This window comes from Falco biarmicus, chromosome 7 (genome assembly GCF_023638135.1).
Source record: "Falco biarmicus isolate bFalBia1 chromosome 7, bFalBia1.pri, whole genome shotgun sequence".
Lineage (NCBI taxonomy): Eukaryota > Metazoa > Chordata > Aves > Falconiformes > Falconidae > Falco > Falco biarmicus.
In genome coordinates, this window is record NC_079294.1 from 66,972,002 (window position 1) to 66,995,833 (window position 23,832).

Sequence of the window (23,832 nt, forward strand, 5' to 3'; positions counted from 1 at the left end):
TACCCAGCAGCTCTGCCAGGTAAGCCACCTGCCCACTGCAGCCAGAGCCCAGCTCACTGCAGCTGTGCCCCAGCAAGCCCAGGAGCCCCAGTGCTTTCGGCTTTACATTGCGAAGAGAATCCCTCAACCCCCTCGTTTTTGCTACTGCAGAAGCACTGCAGTGCCAATGGCTCTGCCACAGCTACTTACCGTTGGTACAGGTTTCATTTGTTACACAGGAGCCACCAAGGAGGCTGAAACCTTCTTTACACTTGAGGCAGTTTCCACTGGAGCCCTCGCAGGCTGAGCAGTGGTCATCACACCTGGGGACAGAGACGCTGCCATGGTCTGAACCGCCACCAACACCCTGGCCATCCAAAATGGGCTGTCAGCCAGAAAATGGGTGTGCCGGCACTGTGACATCCAGACCGAACTGGAGGATAAGGAAAATGGCAAATCTGAAGCTTGAAACGTTTATTAAGCCCTGAGAAAAATGGGCTTGTTGGTGCCAGCTCAATGCCCAGTGACAGCTGGTGACATCCTAGAAGTGCTCACCTTCTGGGAAGGCTCAGTGGGACTTGCAGCTCTCCTCCCAGCAATCCCAGTTAGAAGAAGGGCTTTGAGGAGAACTTGTGTTGCTCCCATCTGTTTGCTCAGCAAAAAGAGCCCAGCAGCTGTGCCTCCTGCCTGGGGACAGTGGCTTGTGGAGACCATACCTGAAATCCCTGGGAAGGGATGCTGGTCCCTTGTTCCTCCCTGCTGGAGAGCCAGCAAGGGTTGAGTGAAACCCTGGGCAGGCAGGGACCAAGTTGTGTGTTCCCAAGCCACCTTTAATCCTTCCCTTTCAAGTTTGCTTTAATGAGGCTGAATTAACTCCCACTCCCCACTTAAAGTGCAGAGTGCAGGAGAGTGGGAGCAAATTGCTGCCTCCCAGCATCTCCCAGTCTCCCGCACGCACGCAGCCTCTGTGCTGGGCCAAGGAGCAAGCAACCGCTCCTCCAACATGGCTGCAGGGCAAATGGAGCAGGTTTGATTGAAAGCTCGAGTATTTACCTAAATATTACCATTCCTCCCACACCTCCTCCAGAGAGCCTGGGGCCAGGGCTGAGCCCCTTCCACGGTAGCCCTAAGACATCTTGGCTGGCTGGCTCTGGCAGGGGAGTGTGCAGCTTTGCCGCTCTTAAATCTATAGGGCAGGGGCATGTGGGGTCCAGCCCCATGGCTGTCCTGGCTCCCTTAATCCCTATTTTAATTTTCCTAGTAAACAGCTCCAGCTGTGAGCTGTTTCCAGCATTATTTATCCTTGCTGCCATCAGTCCTGGTATTACTCTGGTCACGGTCAGGGTGGTACTGTACCTCTTGCAGACTTTGTTGGGCAGCCCATGGCTGTGGGCAGGGTAGAAGCCCTCACGGCAGGCAGAGACGCAGCGCCAGTGGGGTGCAGAGGCCTCGGGGGTGCAGGGTGCACAGTCCTCCTCACCTGGCCCTGTGGGGACAGAGGAGAGGGCAGACGGCACATGAGCAATTTTGGAGACAGTGCCAGTGTGGCCACAGCCCCACGTGAGATGAGGGGCATCGGCTTGGCTCTGCCCTGCTCATGCCCAGGAGTGAACAAGCTGCTTGTGCCACCAGGGTCCTGCATGGCTGCTTAGCTCCCACCCCCCAAAAAACAGCTCCCACCCCAAAAAAAACCCAGCCAGGACCCAGCACCTCTGCAGAGCCAAGAGCTGGCCACAGGGGCTCAGCAGGGGACAGCACATCAAAATCCCCTCTGGGGCATCAGCCACTGCTCCCAAGTGTGCACTGCTTTGGCTTTGCCACCCTATGCAGAGCAACACGTGCAAAAAGTGATACTGAATCGGGCTGCAGAGAAGCTGGAGGAGGAAAGGGCTCAGGAAAGGAGCTGGGAAAGCAGAGAGCCCCACTTCAGCGCTGGCGCATTGTGGCTGGACAGCAAACTTCAGTGATGGAGGTGGTATTATTAGAGGCCTTCCACGCACCAGGCTTGAGAAATGGTTATGCAGGAAAAGACAACAAGAAAAGGCTTGAAAAATAATTGTGGTAAAGTACATTTACACTGACTGGAATAAGAATTAGAAAGGAAGTAATTTTCTTAAGGGATTAAGAGCCCATTCCCTTCCACGCTTGCCAACAAGATCAATAAATATTTTGGATTTAGTCTTAGGAAATTGCCCATGTATGATAGAAGAGATTCACACCACTGAACATGAATTGTCTGGAGATTATATTATCATCAGATCTATGATGATTTCGAGGGCAGACGCAAACATTAACAATGGAAAATAATTGGACTTTCAAAAAGCAAAAAAGGCAGGATTTAAAGGGAACGCCGAGCAACTTCGGGCAGCAGGAAGAAGCTGGCAGCGGCCAGCCCAGCCCCGCGGGGTGGCCAGGATAACACACCTCAGCTGCCTCACATTTTTATATGCTGCAAAGCCATCTTCCATCACTCCAAGAGGGTTTTACAGCCTCCCCCGCAACCTTATTAAACTAAAGCACCTGGCTTCAGAGGGATCAGGAAATAAAGAATGGCTCTAATAAAAATGTAAAAACTCCCTAAAAACCTTTCCAGTGTGAACATATACCCAGCACCTCATGGGATGTGCTGGAGACCTGGGATTGCTTCCCCTCTGGCATGCTCTGCCTTGGCTCAGGGTGGATATGGTGGGCATTGACTCATGATGCATGAGGGTTTTGGGGTTCTGCATGGGGATGCTGTGGGGCAAAGAGTGTACCTGTGCCAGCAGGGCAGGTCTCGCACCGCCGGGGCTCCCGGCTGAGGTACATGGCGGGCTGGCACTCCGGCACACAGCTCTCTCCCGCCAGGCTGCCAGGAAAGCAGAGAAGACATTTGTAACCAAAGCTGCCGGCTCTGGGACCTCAACACAGCCCATCCCCAACTCCGCATCCCCCCGTGCACTACAGCAGCCTCAGCCCGCAGCACAGGAGGCGTCAGAAAGCCAGCTAGCCCTTCAGGAGAAATTAAAGTCCTGCCTGGACCAAAAGGACAACTGCAGGTTCCTTAATTAAGTATCCAGGAGGAAATAAAACTATTTTTTCCTGTGGGCAGCCAGCCAGGCTCTCACAAGACCTTTTACACCATGAAGCTCCCTGGCACAAAAGGAAATTTGTTCAGTGCCGCGGCTGGGCCAGTGCTGCTTTAGCGTAGCAGGGATGATTTGAAGTCCCGACTTAAAAGGATATTGGATAATAAAAAGCAAGCGCCATGCGGATTACGTCTGACAAGTGCCTCCACTTTTGCTTTTCTGAGGGAGTAGATAATCTTTTGGCAGCAGCAATTTCTTTGTCTGAGAGAGCCCTGCTGCTACACCACGGCTCTGGCTCACTCACAGCTCCTGAACGATACGAACTGCTGTGGGACAATACTTCCACATGCATTTGGGGATGGAAAACAGCTTCTCCCCAGTGCCGATGCTGCTCACCAGCACGGCTGGGCTCTGCATCCCAGTGGGGCCAGAAGCAAGGGTGCCTAGTGCTCCTCACAGGGTCGGGGCTGCCCTGAGTGCACCCACATTGCTGGAAGACCAATATCCTATGCTAGTGCCGCTCAACAGACACATTGGATAAAATTTTCCTGCATGGATGAAGCTGAGAGAAGGGTTTCTGTACTTGCAGGGAGCATTTTCAGCCTGCCTGCAGCAGCCTAGCCGGGTACTGGCTCTGCCAGGTGAGCAAAACCAAGCACCCCATTCGGCTGGGACAGCTCTGACAGAGCCACCTGAGATTCAGGAGGAAACGTGCTTTGCAATGTGTGCTGTAAAGGTTTTCATTGCTTTTTTTCTCCCCATTCTAGAAGTTGCAATGCTGGGAGCTGATCAGGTCACCAAATTTGGATGAGCACTCCTGAGCCCGCAGCACAGCACTTACCCACCACCCTGCCAATAGCTGGAGAAAAGGAAATTAAATTTAAATCATGCTTTTCAGCTAAAGGGACACAAATCATCACCTTTAAATGCCCAGACCTCCAGCACTCCATGACACAGGTGTAGCACCACTGAAGCAGAATCCTGGATCTTTGAGTAACTCACTTTCTAATTTCCCACCAGTTTTCCCAAATTTAAACCACAGGTACTGATGCTGCAGGTATAAACTCCTCTGGTGCCAGTTTTACCTGAATCCATCTTTGCATGCAGTACATCTGTCCGCTTCACCAACACATTTTTTACAGCTTTGATGACATTTCAGACAGCGTTTCTGACCTTTCAAAAAACAAAGTGAGGCAGGGAGAATAAAATCTGGACAGTGATTTGCAAGCAGCAGTTGGAGCCGCAAAACCCTGCTGCACCCCAGCACCAGCTCCCTGGGGTGCAGAGGCACATCATCCCTCCCTGATGGGTCCCTGCTATTGCAGATGACCTTATCTGTCATTGCTTGCTAAGTAGAAATATGCTTTGCAAGCAGCTAGGATCATTAATTACAGTCTTCTAATTAAGAGCTGAGTTGAGCACCTCTGCTTTGCACCACCCTCTGAATACCCAGAGGTTTTCCTCCTCCCTTTGCTGTGCAAAGCAGGTCAAGGGGGGAAATTCAAAGCCAATACTCAAAACCCAAGGTGTCTTCTCCACCCATAGCACTTAAAACAGAAGAACCCCTGCATATCCTCATGCTACAGCTTGCAAGTGATATCCTTACGTTCCTCGGCGTAAAACCCGGGTGGACACAGCACCACGCAAGTGTTCATCTCCTGGTGATGGTAGAGGCTCCGCTTGCACGCCGTGCACTGGGTCGGTCCCCTCCCAACACAGCGCTCACAGCCCTTGTAGCACCGGCGGCATCTCCGGGCACCTTTGTCACCGAAAAACCCCGTGGGGCACGAGCTCACACACATCCTGGGGAAGGAACCGAGAGCACCTGCGCTTTGGTGTCAACAGCCAACCGCTTCCCAGCAGTCCAGTGCCTGCCGCTGACCCCTCGTCTGCAGTGTTTGGGACATCCCCCAGCCTTGGTGGCGATTTGCACTCCTTTACTTCATATTCTTAAGATTTAGGGTCTTGAATTTTGTGGCTCTCTAATAAAGAGCCCGTGACTCCCTGGGCCAGAAACCTGGACTATGGGTAAACTTCTCCTGTGCCAGCCCCAGAAATTGAGGAGTGGAAACCTCAGTTCCAGAAGTGATTTGGCACCTCAGCTAGCTGTCCCTTGGCCGCGGGTGACTGCAGCTGGTGAAGCCAATGCTTCTTCCCCAGCATGATTATACGGCCAAGGTCCTCCAAGACTCTACAGCTCCATGCCCCCATTCCATCACACCAAGGGTCCCCATGCCTCCTCCTCCCTCTGTTTTCTCTCTCATATACTCCTTTCCCTGTGCAAACATCTGTCACCCATGCTGCCGTAAAAGCCCTAAGGAAAGGTGCTGCCACCACCCAGGGACCCTGTGGGGACAACCCACCAGCCCTCACCTGCCGGTTTTCACACTGCCCAGGCTGTAGTGGATGCAGTTCAAGCACTGGTCGGCATTGGGGCCATCGCAGCCCTGGTCACCGCACTCGGGATGGCACGGACCTGCAAAGGGAGAGACTGGCTTGGTGGGGGTACAGGCTGAGCATCTCATAGATCCCACTGCCAGGATGCTCTGAGCACACCGTCCCTGGGCCAATGGACACGGGGAAGGGGCTGGGGACCCTCTGCCTATTTTTTCCTGTATCTATTATCTTAAAGATCTTCTGTATCTTATCTATCCCTATGGAGCTGCACGGCTCTGGGTGCTCACCTCTCCTCCAGCTCATCCTCCCCAGCATGAATCCCATCCAGCCATCCCCTGGCTGAACATCCTGCTACAGAAGCAGATTTGCAAGAGGGGCCAGACCTGCTCCACAGGCACCAGCAGGGATGCCTGCCCATGCCCACACCAGGCCGGGAAGGAGGTGGGCAGAGGAGCTTTTTTTACTCTTCAGATGGCTGCACCACCAATTTGTGGCAGGAACGCTGGGATGGGGCGTTTTGCTACCTTCTAATTTTGCCATCCTGCTGCCCCGCGCCAGCCACAGGCACTGCTCCTCCCAGCCTGCCTCAGCCCTGGGCAGGATCAGGCCTCATGGCTCCCACATTTTATCCAGGTTTGCATTTTCCTGGGTACTTTGGAGGGGACAACGCAGTGGCACAGCTAGCACTTACCTGCATACTCCTCCTCCTCCTCCACAACTTCCACCTGGCTCTGCAGGAAGGCGGCTCTCGATGGCTCCATCTCTGATGCTGGCACCTCCAGCGTTCTCACCGCTGGACTGGGGGCTGCCCAGCGTGGTGTAGGGGTGCTCAGCTGTCCCATAGAAGAGAAGGCTCCACTCCTTCAGCTTCCCTGTGGGGCAGGCGTAACGTCACCCATCCCGCTCCCCGTCTTGCTCCTCCCTGGGGGACCTGGCTTTGGGGGAAGCAGGAGGCGGATGGACCAGACCTTCAGGGCTTCACCACTGGCACAGCAATGCAGAAGCAAACAGCGAACACCCAGAAATGTTCATGAGCCCCTGAGCTTCCAGGCCGCACAAACGTGGCTGTTTAAGGCACCTACAAGGGATTTGTTTGTCTATAACTCATCTGACAAACCTCAGCATCGCCATAGCCTTCCTGTCTAACGTGTGGAGAGAATCAGTAACTTTAAAAGCTCCATAATAGAGGATTATTTCTGTCTGACAAAAGCCACCCGGCACACACTGGATTATTTCTTGCTGCTGTTGCTCCAGCCATCCTTTGCCTGACATACCAGAGGTCTGAGCTCAGTGTCCCCGAAACAGCATGGGGGCCACCAGAGCCTGCACTACACCCGGGGCCTGGGGGCTGGGGACCCCCCGTGGCCTTACATCCACACCGAGGTCCTCTCTGACCTATGCAGCTTTGGGGAGGGGGGTCCAAAAACACCATTGCATCTTTCAACACTGTTTTTCTTTCAATTCCCCATCAATGTAAGTCACTTCACACCACAGCACGCTTTGCTTTAACTACTAATCCCCGCATTTCCAGGAAGGGCTTTAAATTTCCGACACCCAAATCCCTTGGCTCTCTGAAAGGGCTGAGAGGACCCACCTGCTGCAAGCAAGCAGTGCTGGCATGGAGCACGCAAAGGGGTAAGCTCAAGCAGCATCAGCCAGGGAAGAGCTCAGCCATGCACCTCCGCTGAAAGAATTAAATTTGCTTTAAATTTAAAATGTCCCATGTGAAGCAATCCCAGGTTGCATAGGGCTGATGCTGGGGGTGCAGCAGGGCCAGCAACAGGACACCCATAGTTTTTAATTGGTATTAAAGTAACAAATTTAGTTGGTTTAGTGGTATTACACTAACATTTGATACTGTTTCTGCTGGGGCTGGAAGCGTCTTCCCTTTTTTAACTCCCACTTTGCCCTCTCTGGTTCAAGCCTGCTACAGAGCCTTTGAGGGGGGTGACTTAACATGTCATTTTCATTTCATTTTGCAAAGCTGGGTAAAGCTGAGGCCTGATGCCCACAAGGGGCTCAGAAACACCCGCTGTAAACTGTAAATACAGGGGCAAAAGCAGCTCCGTGGGCGCTTCACTGCTGCTCTCTGAGTTCAAAAGATTTCGGGTGAAGGCAGCAAACAGAAACACTTTCTGCACAATGAACCCCCATGTGCGCCTCCCGCCAGAAAGTCGCGTGGGAGAGATTTTTAATATACTCCTGGCTTCCTATCAATGATTGTGTGGATTTTAACACCCCCGCAATGCACACCAGCCCCAGGCAGGATGCTTCATGCCCCGGTGCCACCAGCCGGCAAGGCGGCTGCCCCTTCCCAGCAGGACCGGATCCCGCCAGCCCGGCTCCTTTGCCAGAAAGCGGTCAGGGTGCAGGTGGCCACGCTGGGGACGTGGGGACATGGCGGGGCTGGGGACATGCAGGGGGCCAGGCTGAGCCCAGCCACCCCCTGCCAGCGTGGTGGCAGCCTGGGGAGGATGTCTGTCCGTCTGCAGCCTGAGGGGCATCGTCCCCTTGCACTGTTGCACAACCAGCCCACGCGCCAGATGTCCCAGCAGTGAAGCAAAACAAACAAACAACAATTACAGCTCTTGGGTTTCCTCATTTTGACTCATTACAGTTTAATTTTGGAAACCTGGCTCTCAGTTGCAGGCAGTTTGCTGCTGGGAGAAAACCTGCTCCTGGCTCAGCCAGACTGGCAGCCTCCTGTGCTCAGGGCTGAAGTTTTATTCCCTTTCTGAAAAATTTGGGCAATACAGTTTTGCTGAAGACCATAAAACTCACAGCAAAAGTTGCAGCCAAGCAAAGTAACTTGCAAAGAGCTTTGGGGTGAAGGGGGCTGGCGGGGGCTGGGGAACATGGGTGCTGGGGGACCCTTACCTTGCACTGCGGGGTTGCGCACTTGAGATGGTGTGTCATGGATCTCCAGGGTCCACTCCCCCGCTGCCCGCTCCCCCCAGCAGTGGACGGTCATGAACTCCCAGCCCTTGAACCCCTCATTGGAGTGGTCAAACACCCTGCAACAGTAATGCCATGGATCAAGAAGCATGACTTTGTCTTATTTAATCAGAAAAGGTAGATAGGCAATTAAGGATTTTAGGGATACTTGCATGCACCCACCCTTGCACAGAGCCCTCCTGCAGCTGACACCCGAGCATGCCCCCTGGCTTCCCAAAAAATCCGAGCAAATTTGCAGCAACCCCTAAACAAAGATGCTGCCCAGCCCAGATGTGTGCTGCTTCCAGCTGCACTTACCTCCTGGCAAGGAGCTGCGACCTGGTCCCCGCTGGAGAAATGAGGCTGATCTGGAGGTCGCCCCGGCGTGGGTGCGAGATGCTGAGCCGCACCACAACGTGCTCCAGGTAGAGCACGTGCTGGTCGCGGTGCTCAGCGCAGGCACTGCTGAGGGTGCTGGCACGCAGCACATGGTCTGCTCGGATGTACCTGCCAGAGATGGGCAGAGCATCACTTTGGGGCCAGCATAGCTCCCCAGATCCCTGCAGCATGGACGCCCAATTATATTTGAAGCCAGTCTCCTACTGCTTCACGGCAAAAATTATCTCATCCTCCATTGCAATACAGTGTCCTAGCACAGGAATTTGCTGAATTGCTCAATGGTAACGAGATGGGTTTGAACTGCTTCTAAGATCTATGCCTTATGGGCTGCAAGGGCGCTTCTTTATTATAACCACCAGTGCAGCGTTCCTCTTTGGGTTGTAATTAGTGTCTGTATCAGATAAATAGTTTCAAGAACACACTTGGCTCCAAATTCATTCCTGCTTTGCATATGTGAGTCTTCCAAAGGAACTGCTTTTCTGATGAACAACTCCCTTGCTCTACAGCCAGGCAGTGTAAACCAGGAGGGTCCATTTGGTCAGAACCCTGATCCCACCCTTTAACCTAGCAGAGACAGACCTACCGAAGATGAGATGCAAACTTAGGCTGTTTAGAACCTGAAGACAAGTTCAAAGAGACCCCAGGCACCAGAAATTTGAGAAGCCTTGTGACAAATCACCAGTTTTTAGTGTCTTCCATCAAGACAAGGTGCTTGGTGGAAGAGTGAGGAGAGACCAACACATCAAGTAAGATGCTCATGTAGGACCCAATGGGCAAGTTGGTTTTGGTCTCTCACTGTCATCCCTCAAAAATGCCCTGCTGATCACCCATCTGGGAAGCGAAAGCATGCAAAATAAATCACTCACTGTCAAAGCTGGTCCCAGAGAGCCCCTGTGGGACCTGCTCCTCATCAAGACCCCAGGTGGGCACTTCTGGCTCAACAAACAGTTGACAACAAACTGGGGTGGACAGTGTGGGTCACTGACCGAAAAATCCACCTCGCTTGCACATGGGCTTGTCCTGGCCCCCCTGACTCCTAATTTTCCTTTCCAAATGCCAAGCTGAGCCTTTGCATCACAAGAGCCAGCTCCACCAAAGCTCCTTCCAAGCAGCCACATGCCCTGGGAGAGGCCCCCACCCCACAACCACTCACTTGGGCACTCTGTCCAGGCTTCCCACGCAGACCTGCTGGGGAGGAACCGCCTTCCACCTCTTGGCTTCCACCACAATAGCATCTGCATCCACCAGACCGAAGCCATATAGATGGCTAACTGGAAAGAGAGAAGACTCAGAAACCCACTGCTTTCCAAGCAGGGATCAGGATGTCCTCCTAGTGCTTGGTGGGTCATCCTTCAACCATCAGGGAAGGCACGGAGTTGTCCTTGTTGGGGTATGAGGTGCTCCAACATGTGCCCTGCCCATGTTACACCTCAAATTCACACTGGCACCATGGAAAAAAACATCGCTGGGAGCAGCCCATGTTGTAGCTCAGGAGAGCCGCCACCAAGCAAAGCTTCCAAACCTCCATCAAGTAAGGCTTCTAAGCACACTGCCCCATAAATTACTGCCCTCTCCTCTCTCTGCTCAACCACCTGATGGCAGGAGCTCCCAAGCAGCTGAAAGTGGCCACCCAGGGGGAACGCCTCCATGAGCAAAGCTCTGGGGACCTTTGTTTTCCCTTGGGTGGCCATTTTTACCATGCCACCTTCGCTCCCACACCCCTCACCTTTATGCCCCGCACCGTTGGTCTTCCAGTCAGACGCTCGCAGGTGCACTGGCCGTGAGGTTTTGACCAGCAGATGCTGGACATCTCTCCAGGTGAGCAGGGGGCTGCAACAACATACGGTTCATGGGATGGCTCTGCTGCTCCCAGTCTTCCCAGCAGCAGCAGGGACCCCCATTGGGTTAAAAAAAAACCCAAAAACAAAAACAAAAAAATCCTCTTTCCTGCTCCAAAAGAGCATGAATTGCCGATTTAAATGCTGACACCCTGCCTGGAGGTTGACCATCACTTGCAGTGCCCCAGCAGAGGGGGGTATCCCAGAGAGGGATGCCATGTGCCCGTGGGCATTGCAGGACTTATTCCTGGCCAAGGGGCTTTAGTGCTCACGCTCCAGGGTATAACTGAAGCAAATCAAGGAGGTTTTCCCCATTTTCTTGCAGGAGAACAGGAAGGAAGCACATCCTGAGGCAGGGTACTGGGCTCGGCAGCTTGCTGATACACAGTGCTGAGCAAACCTTCCCTTTATAGGAATAACAGCAAAAATTGCTGGAAAAAAACCCTGGGTTGCTTATTTAACAGAAACATGAAACCCAAAGTGTTTCCAGCCCCCTGTCTAGGCTGGGTTTCAGTGAGGTTTCTCTGTTCAGGGTGCTGGACACTGAGCACTGGTGCTTTTGAGCCCCCCCCAAGACCCCAGCCCAGGGATATTGCTGAAGAATTTTCCACATTTTTCTTACAGTCAGTTCTTCGGCATCTCAAGCTGGGATTTATATTGCTCTTGAGCAACGGTGAAGAAAAGAAATTCAATTTATTCCTTCGTGTCATAATGGAGTGCCTGAGCACCAAGCTCTGGTACTTAATGTTGCGTGTTACGCCTCAGCTAAACAATTCAAAAATTACATCTCAAGCTCTTAATATATGAAAAAGGCATCTCTAGAAACATGCCCACCTGATCCAGGTGCTGGGACTAAGCTGCAGGAGAGGGACTGGGATCGACACACTGTGATCACCATCCCTGGATGCAAGCACAGTTCTGCCCTGTGGCTTATTCCCAGCCTTATTTTTATTTCCACCCCATAAAATTAATAATAAGCTTATGAGAAGATGTTCCATGAAGCAACACAGAGATGCCCAAGGGGTAAGCCTGGTGCCTCACAGGGACTGCTCCTGGGCTGGGGAACCACAACAGGACCAGGATAGGACCAGGATGGAGGCAAGAGGCAGAGCAGCTCCTTTGAACTGGGAATCCTGTCACTGCTGGTCACACACCATGTGGGTTTTTGACATTATGCAAAAGTAGTCCTTTTCCCCCAGGAATGAAACACTTGCTGAAAACCATCACTTCTACAGACATTTTCCATTTTCTGTGATGTTTTCTGACATTTTTTTTCCAGGAAGCATTTATAAAACTCCTGTTGGAGCTGACTGTCAGCAGTTTCAATGCACCAAATGAAAAGCCTGACTTATCTCACCAACCCCAACTTTTCAACAGATGGCAACAAGAGAAGAATTAGCTCAATAAAACACCTGCAGGAAGATTAGATGCAAAACAACAACACCATATCAAACCTTGCCAAAAAGGAGCAGTTTAGAGTAACTTTGCCCCATTTTGAGTTGCTCCAGAGGAAAAACACCCACCTTTTTCCTTTCTGATTTTGTTCTCCAGATACTAAATGTGGAAACATTTCCCCCACAAGCTGGTGGCGAGGTGACACTTACTTTGCCTCCAAAGCCAAAGCAATGATGCCCGCAACCATGGGGGCGGACACGGAGGTGCCAGTGTGGCCGTCTGTGCAGCGGTGCCGGAGATCTGTGGTGACCTGTGGAGAGAGGAGCTGCAGCCCCTGCGCTGTTGGGATGCTCCCAGCGTGGGCACTACCCCACCGAGCACCCCAGGTTTGCTTGGAATGCTGCCAGCAGGGAGCTGAGCCAGCAGGTACCCAACCCCTGCCATGGTTCCCATGCCATCAGGCTGCCCAGAGCCCCCAAAAATGGGCTGCAGATATACTTGGCACAGAAGAAAACACCCCTGCTTACATGTTCCTTTGTTCAAAGGTGCAAAAACTGTTTGAAAGGGGAAAAAAAAAAACCAATTTCACTGTGGATCAGCTGGAGGAAAAGTCACAGATGGAGCAGTGTGAGTGGGACAGATCTGGCGTGAGTATGCACCCATGGGTGCATGTTGAGCTGTGCCATATTAAACACTTTCCTTAAAAGCTTCAGCTCCTGGTGTTGGGCAAGAATTTCCATTTGCATGGGACAGGAAAAGGCAAGAAAAAGCGCCATTTCCAGCTTTTTTGTTTCAGGAGAGAGCACAATACTTGAGCACCAAAAGCTTGGAGAGGGGAGGTAGGCAGAGATGCTCTGTTGGTTACATTTTTAAAAGTCTCCTAGGTTTTGAGTTAATCTGGTGATTTCTTGAGCAGGAGTGACGTGCCACCCAGTTTCTCCCCGAAGTGCCTCTGGAAGCTGCTTTTTTGCCCCATAATGCTCCAGCAGCACTAGACTAGTGCTAGTATCTGCCATGCAAATGCTCCTGAGTGCCATGAAAATGGCACTTGGACTGTTGTCTGGGTGGAAATTAATAATTTATGGCCCAAACAAATCACTCCTGAATAAAAATAATTTAAAAAAGACTTGTAAAAGAACCCCACAATGCTCCTCCCCCCAAAAAATCCCCTAATTTGGGTGCAAAACTCCCTCCCAGCTCGGATAAGGCACCGTGCCAGTGGGCGATGTCTCACTGCCCAAGGTTCAGATGATGCGCAGGGACATTGGTAACAAGAGGCCTTGCTGTGATGAGACCACAGCAGCTGTTGGGACAGGGCAAATACAGCCTGGGCAGCAGGGAAAACCAGACTGATCCACGTGTGCATACACCCTCAGGCAATTCCTGGGCTCTGAAAATCTCTGCTCCCCATTTGGGGTTGCCACATCCCTACCAAACACCTCCATCCTCCCTCTTTTTTCTCTCTCAGGCTAAAAATCCTCAAAACTTTTTTTTTTTTTTTTTTTTTTTTTTTTAAGCAAGGGACAGTGAGCAAGCACTTTGGGGAACGGGTAAATATTTGCACTAGTATTTTTGCAAACCTCCAGCCCTTTCACCCATTTACCAGCCACATCCCTGAGCAATTCCCAAGAGTAATTTTTGCTCCACCATAAAAAACCACAAGCAAAACTCACTGCAGGACTAAGGGCAAAGCTTGGCTCTTACAACTGAACAATCATCCAGCCCAGCCACGTAGAAAACATCCAGGGGATGCTGCCCCATGTGACATCGGGGTAAAACTTACTATTTTCCGCTCATAAAAAGCCCCGCTGCTGTAGGTGGTGGCAAGGGTGGAGGCACACTCCTCCAGGTACCAGGGCTTGTAGCCGTTCTCGGTGGTGCTGCTGATGGAGATGGTGTAGATGCTGTTGGTGTAGCCGTCGCAGGAGCAGTAATCGCCCTCTCTGCCGCCGTTCCCTGACGCCCAGACGAAAATGGACCCCAGACCCCTGCGGCCCTGTGGGCAGAGAGGGGGCAGGGGGGGTGAGAGGAGGCATTTGCCTGGGATGAGAGGCCATCTCGGCACAGGGAGGAGGGGGCAGCCCCCCGCCAGCGCTGGGATGCCGTCAGTAAGCCTGGGTTTGGGTCTGGATATGGGCTTAGGTTAGGGTGGAAGGATAGGTCCCATCCTGTCCAGCGCTCAGCCCCCTGCATCAACACCTGCAAACGTGTCCCTCAGCTCAACCAGCCCCTGTTTTACAGGCAGCAGCTCCCCGCGAGGATGGGAGAGCCTCCGGCGACAGGGATTTTGGCATCTTCCATGGTCTCTCCTGGGGGAAAACATCTCAGGTGCTCAGAGCCCCTGGACAAAGCAGTAACACCCGGCACGGTGCTTTCTGGGGTGCAGGGATGGCCCTGTGGGAGGAACTGGCAGGGACAGCCCCAAAACCCATGTCTCCCTCATCTTGAGCCCACAAAGCTCATTGCGAACCCACCCAAACTACCAGAAACGATCCCCTGACCTATCTTTTAGGTTCCTTTTGTATGTTTTTTATTTTTTCAATCCTGGCCTTTTCTCTCCTCCCCACCGCTTGGCAGGAACATCTGATGGAGCCATCCCCACCGGGTACAGCTGCAGGAGCCCACCGGGAATTGGGGGGGTGGGAGGGGTGCACCAGCTGCCCAGACCTCCCCGGAGCTGCGGGAAAATCCCGCCCAGCAGCGGTGGCCGCAGTGCCAACGAAGGGCCCCTAATGAAGGCGATGGCGCAGGGGCAAGCCCCACTCACCCCCTCCATCCAAACTGCTGCCAAGGGCACCCAGGAATAACCCAGCCCCCTGGGGATTCACAAACAGCCTGCCACAGTCCCAAGGGAGGATTTTTGGTGGCCCAAGGGGGTTTGGGGCAGGAAATGAAGTGGCTGGGTTGCTTCCACGCCTCGCAAGGCAGGGCTCTCCGGGGAGGGCTTGGCAGGCGATGGAAGCACACGGCGGCAGCGGCGGAGCAGCCTCATCCTCCCCGCGGCTACTCCTGCCACGGAGAGATTTCAGCGCTAGACTGGGCAGATCTGGTGTTTACCTCCCTCCCACTGCTCTGTGGCAGCTTCCTCCACAAAAAATAATAAGAAGAATAATCATAATAAATAAAAAAACCAGCTTTGCTCCAGAGGAATTCACTGGGATTTATTGTGGGTTTTAAGCACCGGGGGGAGAGGGATGGTTTATTACCTGTCTCGCCCTCCTCCTGGGGCAGAGGCTCTCCGAGCTGACCCTGCCTCTGGATACACAGGCTAAGTCAGGCTCTCTTGTTACTTTATGAAAGTTTTCATTATCTGGGCTGCCTCGCAGCCAAACTGGGTGGGTATTTCCCTAGCAAAGATTAATAGAGCTGTCTGGGACTCTTCAAGAAAAAGTGCAGTTGCAAAGGGAATTACTGCCCTGCCCCGCATCACGGAGAGCTCAACTCAGCTTGCCAGCCCACCAAGCTTGCTGCTGGCATCTCCAGTCCCACCTTCCAGGGTTCCCTGGATCTCCGAGGCAGCAGCATCCCAGCCCCCGTGCTCAGTGCAGGCAGTGGCCATCCGGCTCTCCAACACTAAAATCCACCCATCTCCAAGGATAAGCCCTGCTGCATGCAACTCAGTCTCTCCTAAATCACTAACTGGAGGAATAAAACCAGGCACCAATCGCCAAAGGCGTGCGGAGATGTAGCAACGATTTTGATTTGGATCAGTAGATGGGGGGCCCAGACCTCCCTTGTACCCTGCACCTCGAGCGTTGCAGCTGCGGGTGCTGGGAAAGGCTGCTCGGTTCTGGTCCAAACCCCACACCCCCATGATGCCCAGGCAGGGCTGCGCTGGAGAAAAGTGGGTTCGGAGCCAGCATGGTTGCACGAGGACACAAACAGGCATATCAATGACACTAGAGCAACACACATCTAACACCTGACAGTGTTTCCCAGCAGAGTGAGCTCACCGCGTATTGCAACTCCCTTGGATTCAATAAAGCCACTCTTACCCTTTGCCCTCCAACAAACAACTACCAAGATTTTCACAAGCAGACCCCAAACACCCATCTCCTTCATTTACCATCCTCCTAAGCCAACACCATCCTGGTGAGGGGCTCCTGGCCACTACAAAGCCTGGATCCAGATCATTTAAACCAGGGAATCCCTCCCTGGCCAAGGCTGGGGATGCTCCGGCTCACCCCATCAGCACATTGGTTGGATGTGAGATGCACAGCATCTCCCCGCTTCCATGGAGCAGCTGGGGCTTGGGTGTCTGCCCAACGGCACTCCATGAGAGCGCCCAGGATAAATATCCCCCTGTTAGCTTGGGAACTAATAAGGTGTGTGTGGCTGGAGCGAGAAACAAGAGGATAAATTACCCCAGTGCAGTCCTATCGCTAATAGATAAAGGTTATTTTAATGTTTCCATTAAAAACTCAATTTTAAGGATTTATAACTCAGTTACAGCTGTTCACTCGGGCTAAAGGTGGCAGCTAACTATCTGCTTGCAGCTTTCCTCGTTATTTAAGAAGTTGGTAATTAAGAGCTGTGCATGCAGGACAGTGGGTGCCACAAATACATGTGGCAGTGGGGGGGGGCAGAAATAAGGCTGACAGGGTCTGAAATCCCCTGGGAGACAGAAACAAGCATCCCGAAACAGCGGGGCTGTGCCGGGCAAGTACCCTGCTGCCGCCCATTTGATCCAGCATGGAAAAATAAGGTCTAAAAAGCAGCTTGTTTCCCCCGTATTGACACGGCGTGAACTCCCCAGCACTTCAATGGGTTCCTCGGCAGGCTCACCGCCCCGGCAGGAAATCAAGTAAATAGTGGGAAAAACACTCCACCCTATTTTTAGATAACAGGCAGGCTGCGCTCGCCGGCCCGTGGCCACCCCAAATCCCTGTGCACTTCGAGAAGAGGCAGCAGAGGCAGGAGTGGAGGCAGGGAGCAAAATGGGCAGGGGTTCCAAGCCCAGCCTGGGGCTGCCAGCGGCAAAACCCCAACCCCAAATTTGCCAAAGCACCCAGGGGACACTCGCTGCAGAGTCCCAAGCTGCCGCAACACTTCCTGCGGCACCTGCCGAGCTGCCAAGAAAGGTCTTTTTCCTGATGCTTTTAGCCAATATTGGGCATTTTTTAAAATCGCCCAAAAAGAGAAGGGGCACAGGAAGGCCAGGAGATCCCCAATGGGGACTGACAGCTGTCAATCACATATGACACCAGCTGAAAACTCTCACTGGAGGACTTCAGGGACAATAATCTGAATTTCTCCTGTGCCCCCGTGGCCGGATTCTGTGGCGGCACCCGTGTCGCCTCCCCAGCCATGACACGGCCACTAGTCTGGGTTGAAAACCAGGGAAATGCTTAGTGTGATGGAGACCCCTGGGAGAGGATACCGGGGCCCTGGGGAGGGTGAAGGAGCAGGGGATGAAGATGCCGGGGGGGCAGCCACTTCCCTCCATACCAGCACCCGGGGGGATATTTTGAGGTGCAAAGTCACCCCCCCTCCAAGAACAGCTTTGGCTTTCTCAGCCCGGCAGAGCTTCGCAACTCAACCTGGGGCCTGCCTGCCCTGCCGGAGCTCTGCCCAGCAGCCGGCCGTGCTGAGGGGTCCTGCCGGGGCCGCGCCATCGCTGGGCACCTCCCGCCGTCACCACCCTCAGCTGCAAAATCCACCGGAGCTCTTAGGGACGCCGGGGAAAACTAGGAAAAATTAGAGATGATTCGCCCCCCCCACCCCCACCCCGGCCCTAGCGATGCCATCGCCTCGGGGGGCTGAGCCGCCCGTCCCCGCGCCAGACCCCGGGCCAGCCATGGCCCTGGCACGCATTCCCCATGGGGCAGGAGGAGGAGGGCGAGCGCGTCTGGGCGCTGCAGGATCCACACCTTTTTAATGCCATGCTCAAAAGCCTGTTTGGCCAATAGACCAGGTCCATCAACTGTCTTCCCATCATCATCTGGCCCCCAGCTCGCGCTGTAAATGTCAATGTAATCGGGTCTGATGCCAAGCGACTTCGCTTCAACAACATCTGTTACATCGCCATCTAACATACGAATGCCTAAAAGCACAAAAACATCAGACATTAGGGCTTAATGGCTTGGATGAAAGTGCGAGGATTGCAATCAAAGGGTTTTGTTAACGGCGGCAGAAACCACATGGCTTGAGCGCGCCTGGAATAGCTTCAACCCGCGGCCCCGCACGCTAACGAGCCCAGCGGAGGGATGCTGGGGAGCTATTTTGGAAAGGTTTCTGTGTTGTTGGCTTCATGGCAAGTGATGGAGAAAGGGGGGTTAACATTTACTTCCCCTCCATCGGGGGGGATTGGGCAGTAGAAGCGGTGCTGCACTTGCTGGTGGCAAAATCCCCCTGCTAAAAAAATTTTTCCTCCTTGTAATTAATCAGCTAATTCACTCCTCCACCTGGAAGATACCAGTGTTTCCTGAATGCTCACAGACTCTTGGCTTTGGGCACACCAGCAGGATGAAGCCTCTCCCCATGAGTGGGGACAACTGTGACTGTTCCCGAAGCCTGTTACTGCCCAGCTGATGCCAGCGGTGCCTGGGAGGAGGAGAAGCTCCAGGAGAACCCCCAGGCTGTGGTCTGCACAAAGCAGAGCCAGGACCCCAGCCCATGACAGGACGACGATGCCACCTGGGATAACCTCACTTGAGGCTGGGAATACCCACAGGCACCAGCCAGGGCGGCTCACGGGCAGAGCCCACCAACCGTGGCAGGACCAGCTGGGGGGATTGCTGCACACCCCCAGCCTCCAACTGCTGCAACGTGAGGGTTACAACCCTCTCTGCTGCCCATCACCCTTTCCCCGCCGGATTTCCCCCTTGCACGGTGGGCAGAGGGTGCCAGGCACCCCAAAGGACTGCCCAGAAACAGTCCTTACAGGACAAGAGATGCTGAAAATTTCAGCATCCTATTTCGCCAGCCAGGGAGAGTCTGGTTTATAAAAATGCATTTCCCCTTCCACATGTATTTTTTCTTAAAGCAAACAAATGCAGGCAGATGTCATTACAGCTGCAGCTGCACTCTGGACACCAGTCAACTCAAATATCTCTTTCCAGCGCTGTCCCCTACCAGCCAAAAACAAGCTTAGAAATATAAAACCAAGGAGCAGAGCAGTTCCCAAAAACTTCCTCTCTTTGTCATGTTAACAAGAAAATATGAGGAGAAGGAGTGAAAAGCTGAGCCCCGTGTCTGAGCCGTGCCCAGCTGCGGCGCAGCAAGTAAAACCACTTGAGGGATGGTTTTCTGCACTTGCTAAATATGGGCACATTCATCAGCGAGCCCAAAGTCAGCTTCAAGTCAACCCAAAGCCAACCCAAATTTAGCTCAAAGTCAGCCCAAAACAGCCCAAAGCCAGCCCAGAGACAACCACCCACAAATGCAGAAAACCCCAGGTTAAATAATGGGGAGCAGGAGGGAGGGGGGAAGGATGCTGCAAAATAAATGAGCTCTTTGCCACGCAGGGAGCCATACTGGCCTCCAAAGCAAGCGTCTGAGGAAGGGGAAAGGAGGAGGAGGAATAGCTGGAGCCCTTTTTGTTTCTTGAGCAGCAATGCATTTTGCCTGGAGCAAATAAAAAGAAACGCAAGAGCGCTGAAGAGCAGCCAGTAAAATTAGATGGTAGCTTTCTGAGTGTGACAAATAGGCTTCCCCAACAAGTTCTGCTCATTAATCGCTGCTTTATTTGCGTAATCCATCTAAAATCACTCTCGCTGCAGCTAAAGAGTACTTTCCTCCATGATCCCAAACTTGATATGGCTATGATTTTATTTTTCCCCTTTGCCTGTTCATGCTGTGGGAAGCCCACGGCCCCAGCCCTCTGCCAGGTGCCTTATCTCACTCAACACCTCCCCAGCACACCCCCAAGGCAAGGCACTCGTTAAAGGCAGCAAATTAAAATGAGACCCATAGGTCGTTATAAAGTCAACAAGTAACGCTCTTCTCCATGGCTGCTGCAGAGAAATGGGCTTGAAAAGGAGCACGAAGGCAATGGCCTGATCCTGCAGGATGCAGAACTGCTCTAAACCCCCCCAGGAGATTTGCCTTGCTCTGCTGCTGTTTGGCGTGTGCTGGGAGGTGAATTTTTAGAGGCAAGGAGCTTCTAAGAAGCAAGAAGCCATCTTGCTAAGAAGCCCGTGCCACCCTGCCATTCACCCTCCCCAGGGTTATTTCTTCCCTCAGGGGATTTTCCCGGCACAGGGAACCATTGATGGTGCTTGGCCAGGAGCAGGACTCGTGCGGGCATGGTCCCAGTGCAGACACAACCCTTAAAAATGCTCTTCTTGCACAGCCAGGGTGAACAAGCTGAGAAAAGGAACTCAGCCCTGAATCCACCCATGGGCGCTTGGGTCCATGCTCCTGATGGTGACTTCTCCCAGCGCTGGGGTGGCAGGAGGGGTTGCAGAAATAAAACCCTCCTGTTCCACCCGTGCCAGAGATGGGGCTAAATCCCCTGGCGAGGACCCCGTTCCAGGCATCTGTCTCCTGCATGGTCCTGCCAGCCACACAGATGGGACACCGCACTCCCAAGCCCCCGACACCCCCATCTCCGTGGCAGGTGCTATACCATATATACCTCCAATTTGGTGATAAACATTCATTTGCTTCCCGCGCATTGTGTTATTTGAGGGACCAGGCGAAGGTCCCCCGCGCTGTACAGCCCTGCCCTGCCCCCCCCCCCTTGGTTTTTTCACCACGAAGGTACTTTGGGGGTCCCTCCAGACCCCCCACCACAAGCGGCTCATCTGAAGACATTAACCTCACAAACAGGTGATTTCAGCTCTGAAGCTAAACCAGCACCACTGACCACAGCAAATGCAGCCACCCCAGGCACAGCCCCCCTGTGAGCAGCCGTGGACTGTTGGGGTGAAACCACCACACCCTCAATCCACACGCATCCTCACAGCAAGGATGCAGCCCAAGCAGAAGGTCTCCACCCTGAAATACATGGAGCCAGGGTCCCCTCAACCCCCTATCACCCCATCCTCCCCCAAGCTCCCCCGGGGCTCCCTGCAGCCAGGGCACGAAGGAGGAGACTCTCCTGGCAATATTTGGGGGAACCGCATCCTACCACCCACCCCGGGAGCCCACCGGCGCAGCCAGGGTGGCTGCAGTCCCTTGGGGAGATGGCGAAGGGCAGGGGAGCTGCAGGCAGGTGCCAGCCTCACCTCCAATGCGTGCATTGTAGGCAATGCCCACGACGCAGTACGAGTTGTTTGCCGCCGCTGCCACTTCCCCCGCACAGCGAGTGCCATGCCTGCAAAGAGAAATCCCCCATGAGCTGGTGCCCCATGGCAAAGGATCCCTCCAGCCAACCCCCACTCAGCACTCAGAAACCAGTCCCGAGGCCGGAGCAGTGGAGGGAAATGCCCCCAAGAGCTGGAGAGCCTTTACCCAAAACCCACAGCAAGGAGCCAGGGGATGGATGAAACCAATGCAGAAAGCAATTTGCTGTTTGCATTTTGCACCTCGATGCAATTTGCTCTTTGCATCTTGCATGGAGGTGCAATCTGCTCTTTGCATTCCCATTTCGTTTCCACATCTGCCACCACGTGCCCATCCTGCTTTAACTGGAGCTCAGAAAGCACATCCAAGCTTTGACATCTAACCCACCCAGCTCAACTCGTGGTTTAATCCCTGATCATGGTGAGAAACCCCCGACTCCCAACCTGTTGTTTTGTGGCCCAAGGGCTCATTCGCAATTAGCACAGTTGCCACAGGCTGCATTTGCATTAAACGCAATGACCCTGTGCAAAGCCCATAACGCAGCATCCTCTGCAGTGCTGGGGATGAGGAAAGGCTACAGACCTGGAAGACCCCCCAGGGGGGCCACCCAGCCCCGGGGACTCCCGCATGACCCGGTCACACAGCCACCGGCTCCGTGGCAATTAGCACTACGTACTTATTCTCATTGCTGGCATCATAGCGTGGAGTTGGGTCGTGGTCGTTCCCGTTGACATCGTAGCTTGCAAGAGGGTCCTGAAAACATATTGCCACCATTAGACCCGATTTACCAGCAGAGCGCAGGACAAAGCAGCCTCAGCAGTGGCACGGTCCTGCTTCACCTGCAGCCAGCCCAATGGGCAGCAGAGCCAAGCCGGGCACAAAATGCCATTTTCCCCTTGGTTTCTGACTATTTGCTCAGGATAGATCTGTGCTGCAGCCCTGCATTTTTCCCCAAGGGAAACAGCCTGCTGTGTCAGGGACAGCTCCTCTGAACCCCAAATTCTGCTGGTTCCAGCACCGTCCGTCGTCCCCCCCCGCAGCCGTCTGGGGTTTGAGCTGGGGCTGTGCGGGTTCATGCAGGTTTTTGGCTCTGCCCTGGTGAGCCGGAGGGAGGCGGCCACTTCCCAGGCAGCTGCAAAGGGAGTTTTCCCCAAACCCTCTTGTCTAAAAAGCTCGTTTCCTTCTTAAAAACATCTTGAGCTTTTTTTTTTTTAAAAAAAAAACACTATTCTACTAATCTGCCAATGCACAGACTTAAGCTGTGTTTACATGCTGAAATTCTCCATAAATCAATTCACTGCGAGGACCAGCCCCAGCCAGCCAGCCCCAGCCCGTCCCCCCCCAGCTCACATAGTTTTGCAGGAGGTCAGGGTGGTTCCTCTCTATGCCGTCATCGAGGATGGTGACCACCACGTTTTTGCCAGTGTAGCCCCTCTGCCAGGCTGCCAGGATGTTCATCTCCGACCTGCAGCGACTGCTTTTATCACTACAGTGCTAGGGGGAAAAAACACAGCTACAAAAGGGCTGCAAGCCCATTTCGGCCTATCTAAGTGAGCAGCCAGGCTGCGAGCTCATTTAATCAACCAGAAAATATATTTACATCCCACCCCCTGCCATATAACTCATATGATTTGTTATAACTTTACTCCACTGATCAAAGCCATCCAGCAGCAGTTAATCCAGGCCGCACTTTCTCCCTATTATTTTTTTCCTCTTCTATTTCAAATACTGAGGGCTCTTTAGTTTTGAAGTGTTCATTTCCTTTCTGCTCTTAATTTTCAATGAATTTTCTTGTCAAACACAGACCAACGAAGCAGGCAGAAGAAAAATGATATTGCCAATAGATGGTTGCAGCTCTATTTGCAGCAAACGGATATTGCAGCAAACACAGGTAAAATGCAGCAGTGCTGCTCCCCAGCCTTCGCTGCGCAGGCCATAACGAGGGGCTGTTAATGATGGTAAAACACTTCAGACTAGACTCTCACATATACTAATGTACAATTTTTAAATGCTGCTGCCAAGCACATTTGCTGAGATTAAGGTGTTTCGTTACTGGCCAGACTGAGCAAAGATTGATGATGCGTTTAATTAAAAACAAATCCCCTGCCCGGCTGTAAAGCAGCGGGTTCCTCATGGGGCGGCAGCCGGGAGATACCCACCAGGTACCACATGTTGGGCCACACTGGGTCGTTGAAGGGCAGGGCATGCGGCTCGCCTCGGACCTGCCTCTTCACCCGCCGCTTCACCTCCTGCTGCTGCAGCCAGTCCACCTGCAAGCAGAGCCGTGGGTCAGCATCGCCCGCTGCAATGGGATGGGGGACGCAGAAGCAGTGCAAACTGCAGCCTCCACCCATCCCAGCATCACCCCAAGATCCAGCAAAACCCCATCTCCTTGGCCAAAGCTGCTGCAGAGGTAGTAGCTCCATTTTGGGGGATAAAGGATGGATAGGCAGGCGGACAGGGCAAGCTCAGCTCTGTGTGGTCTCTGTGCCAGGGACCAGATTCCTCTCCTGGTGCAGCAAAACCCTTGAGCACAAGTAACGTCGCCTCCAAGCGCGTGCCTAAACCCCCGCCGGCTTAACGAAGCACTGAAG

General features: G+C 53.3%; 1 protein-coding gene across 1 annotated transcript in view; it reads right to left on the reverse strand.

The window, feature by feature from the left end:
• PCSK6 (proprotein convertase subtilisin/kexin type 6) overlaps positions 1 to 23,832 on the reverse strand; it is a 36,324-nt gene that overhangs the window by 1,937 nt on the left and 10,555 nt on the right. Inside the window, 19 exon segments of the mRNA XM_056346938.1 lie at positions 190 to 302; positions 1,336 to 1,465; positions 2,736 to 2,827; positions 4,133 to 4,220; positions 4,654 to 4,850; positions 5,421 to 5,523; positions 6,136 to 6,238; positions 6,240 to 6,316; positions 8,322 to 8,458; positions 8,697 to 8,885; positions 9,931 to 10,048; positions 10,504 to 10,607; positions 12,220 to 12,320; positions 13,794 to 14,006; positions 17,881 to 18,053; positions 21,181 to 21,269; positions 21,915 to 21,991; positions 22,589 to 22,732; positions 23,398 to 23,508. Coding sequence (XP_056202913.1) covers positions 190 to 302; positions 1,336 to 1,465; positions 2,736 to 2,827; positions 4,133 to 4,220; positions 4,654 to 4,850; positions 5,421 to 5,523; positions 6,136 to 6,238; positions 6,240 to 6,316; positions 8,322 to 8,458; positions 8,697 to 8,885; positions 9,931 to 10,048; positions 10,504 to 10,607; positions 12,220 to 12,320; positions 13,794 to 14,006; positions 17,881 to 18,053; positions 21,181 to 21,269; positions 21,915 to 21,991; positions 22,589 to 22,732; positions 23,398 to 23,508 — 2,359 coding nt within the window.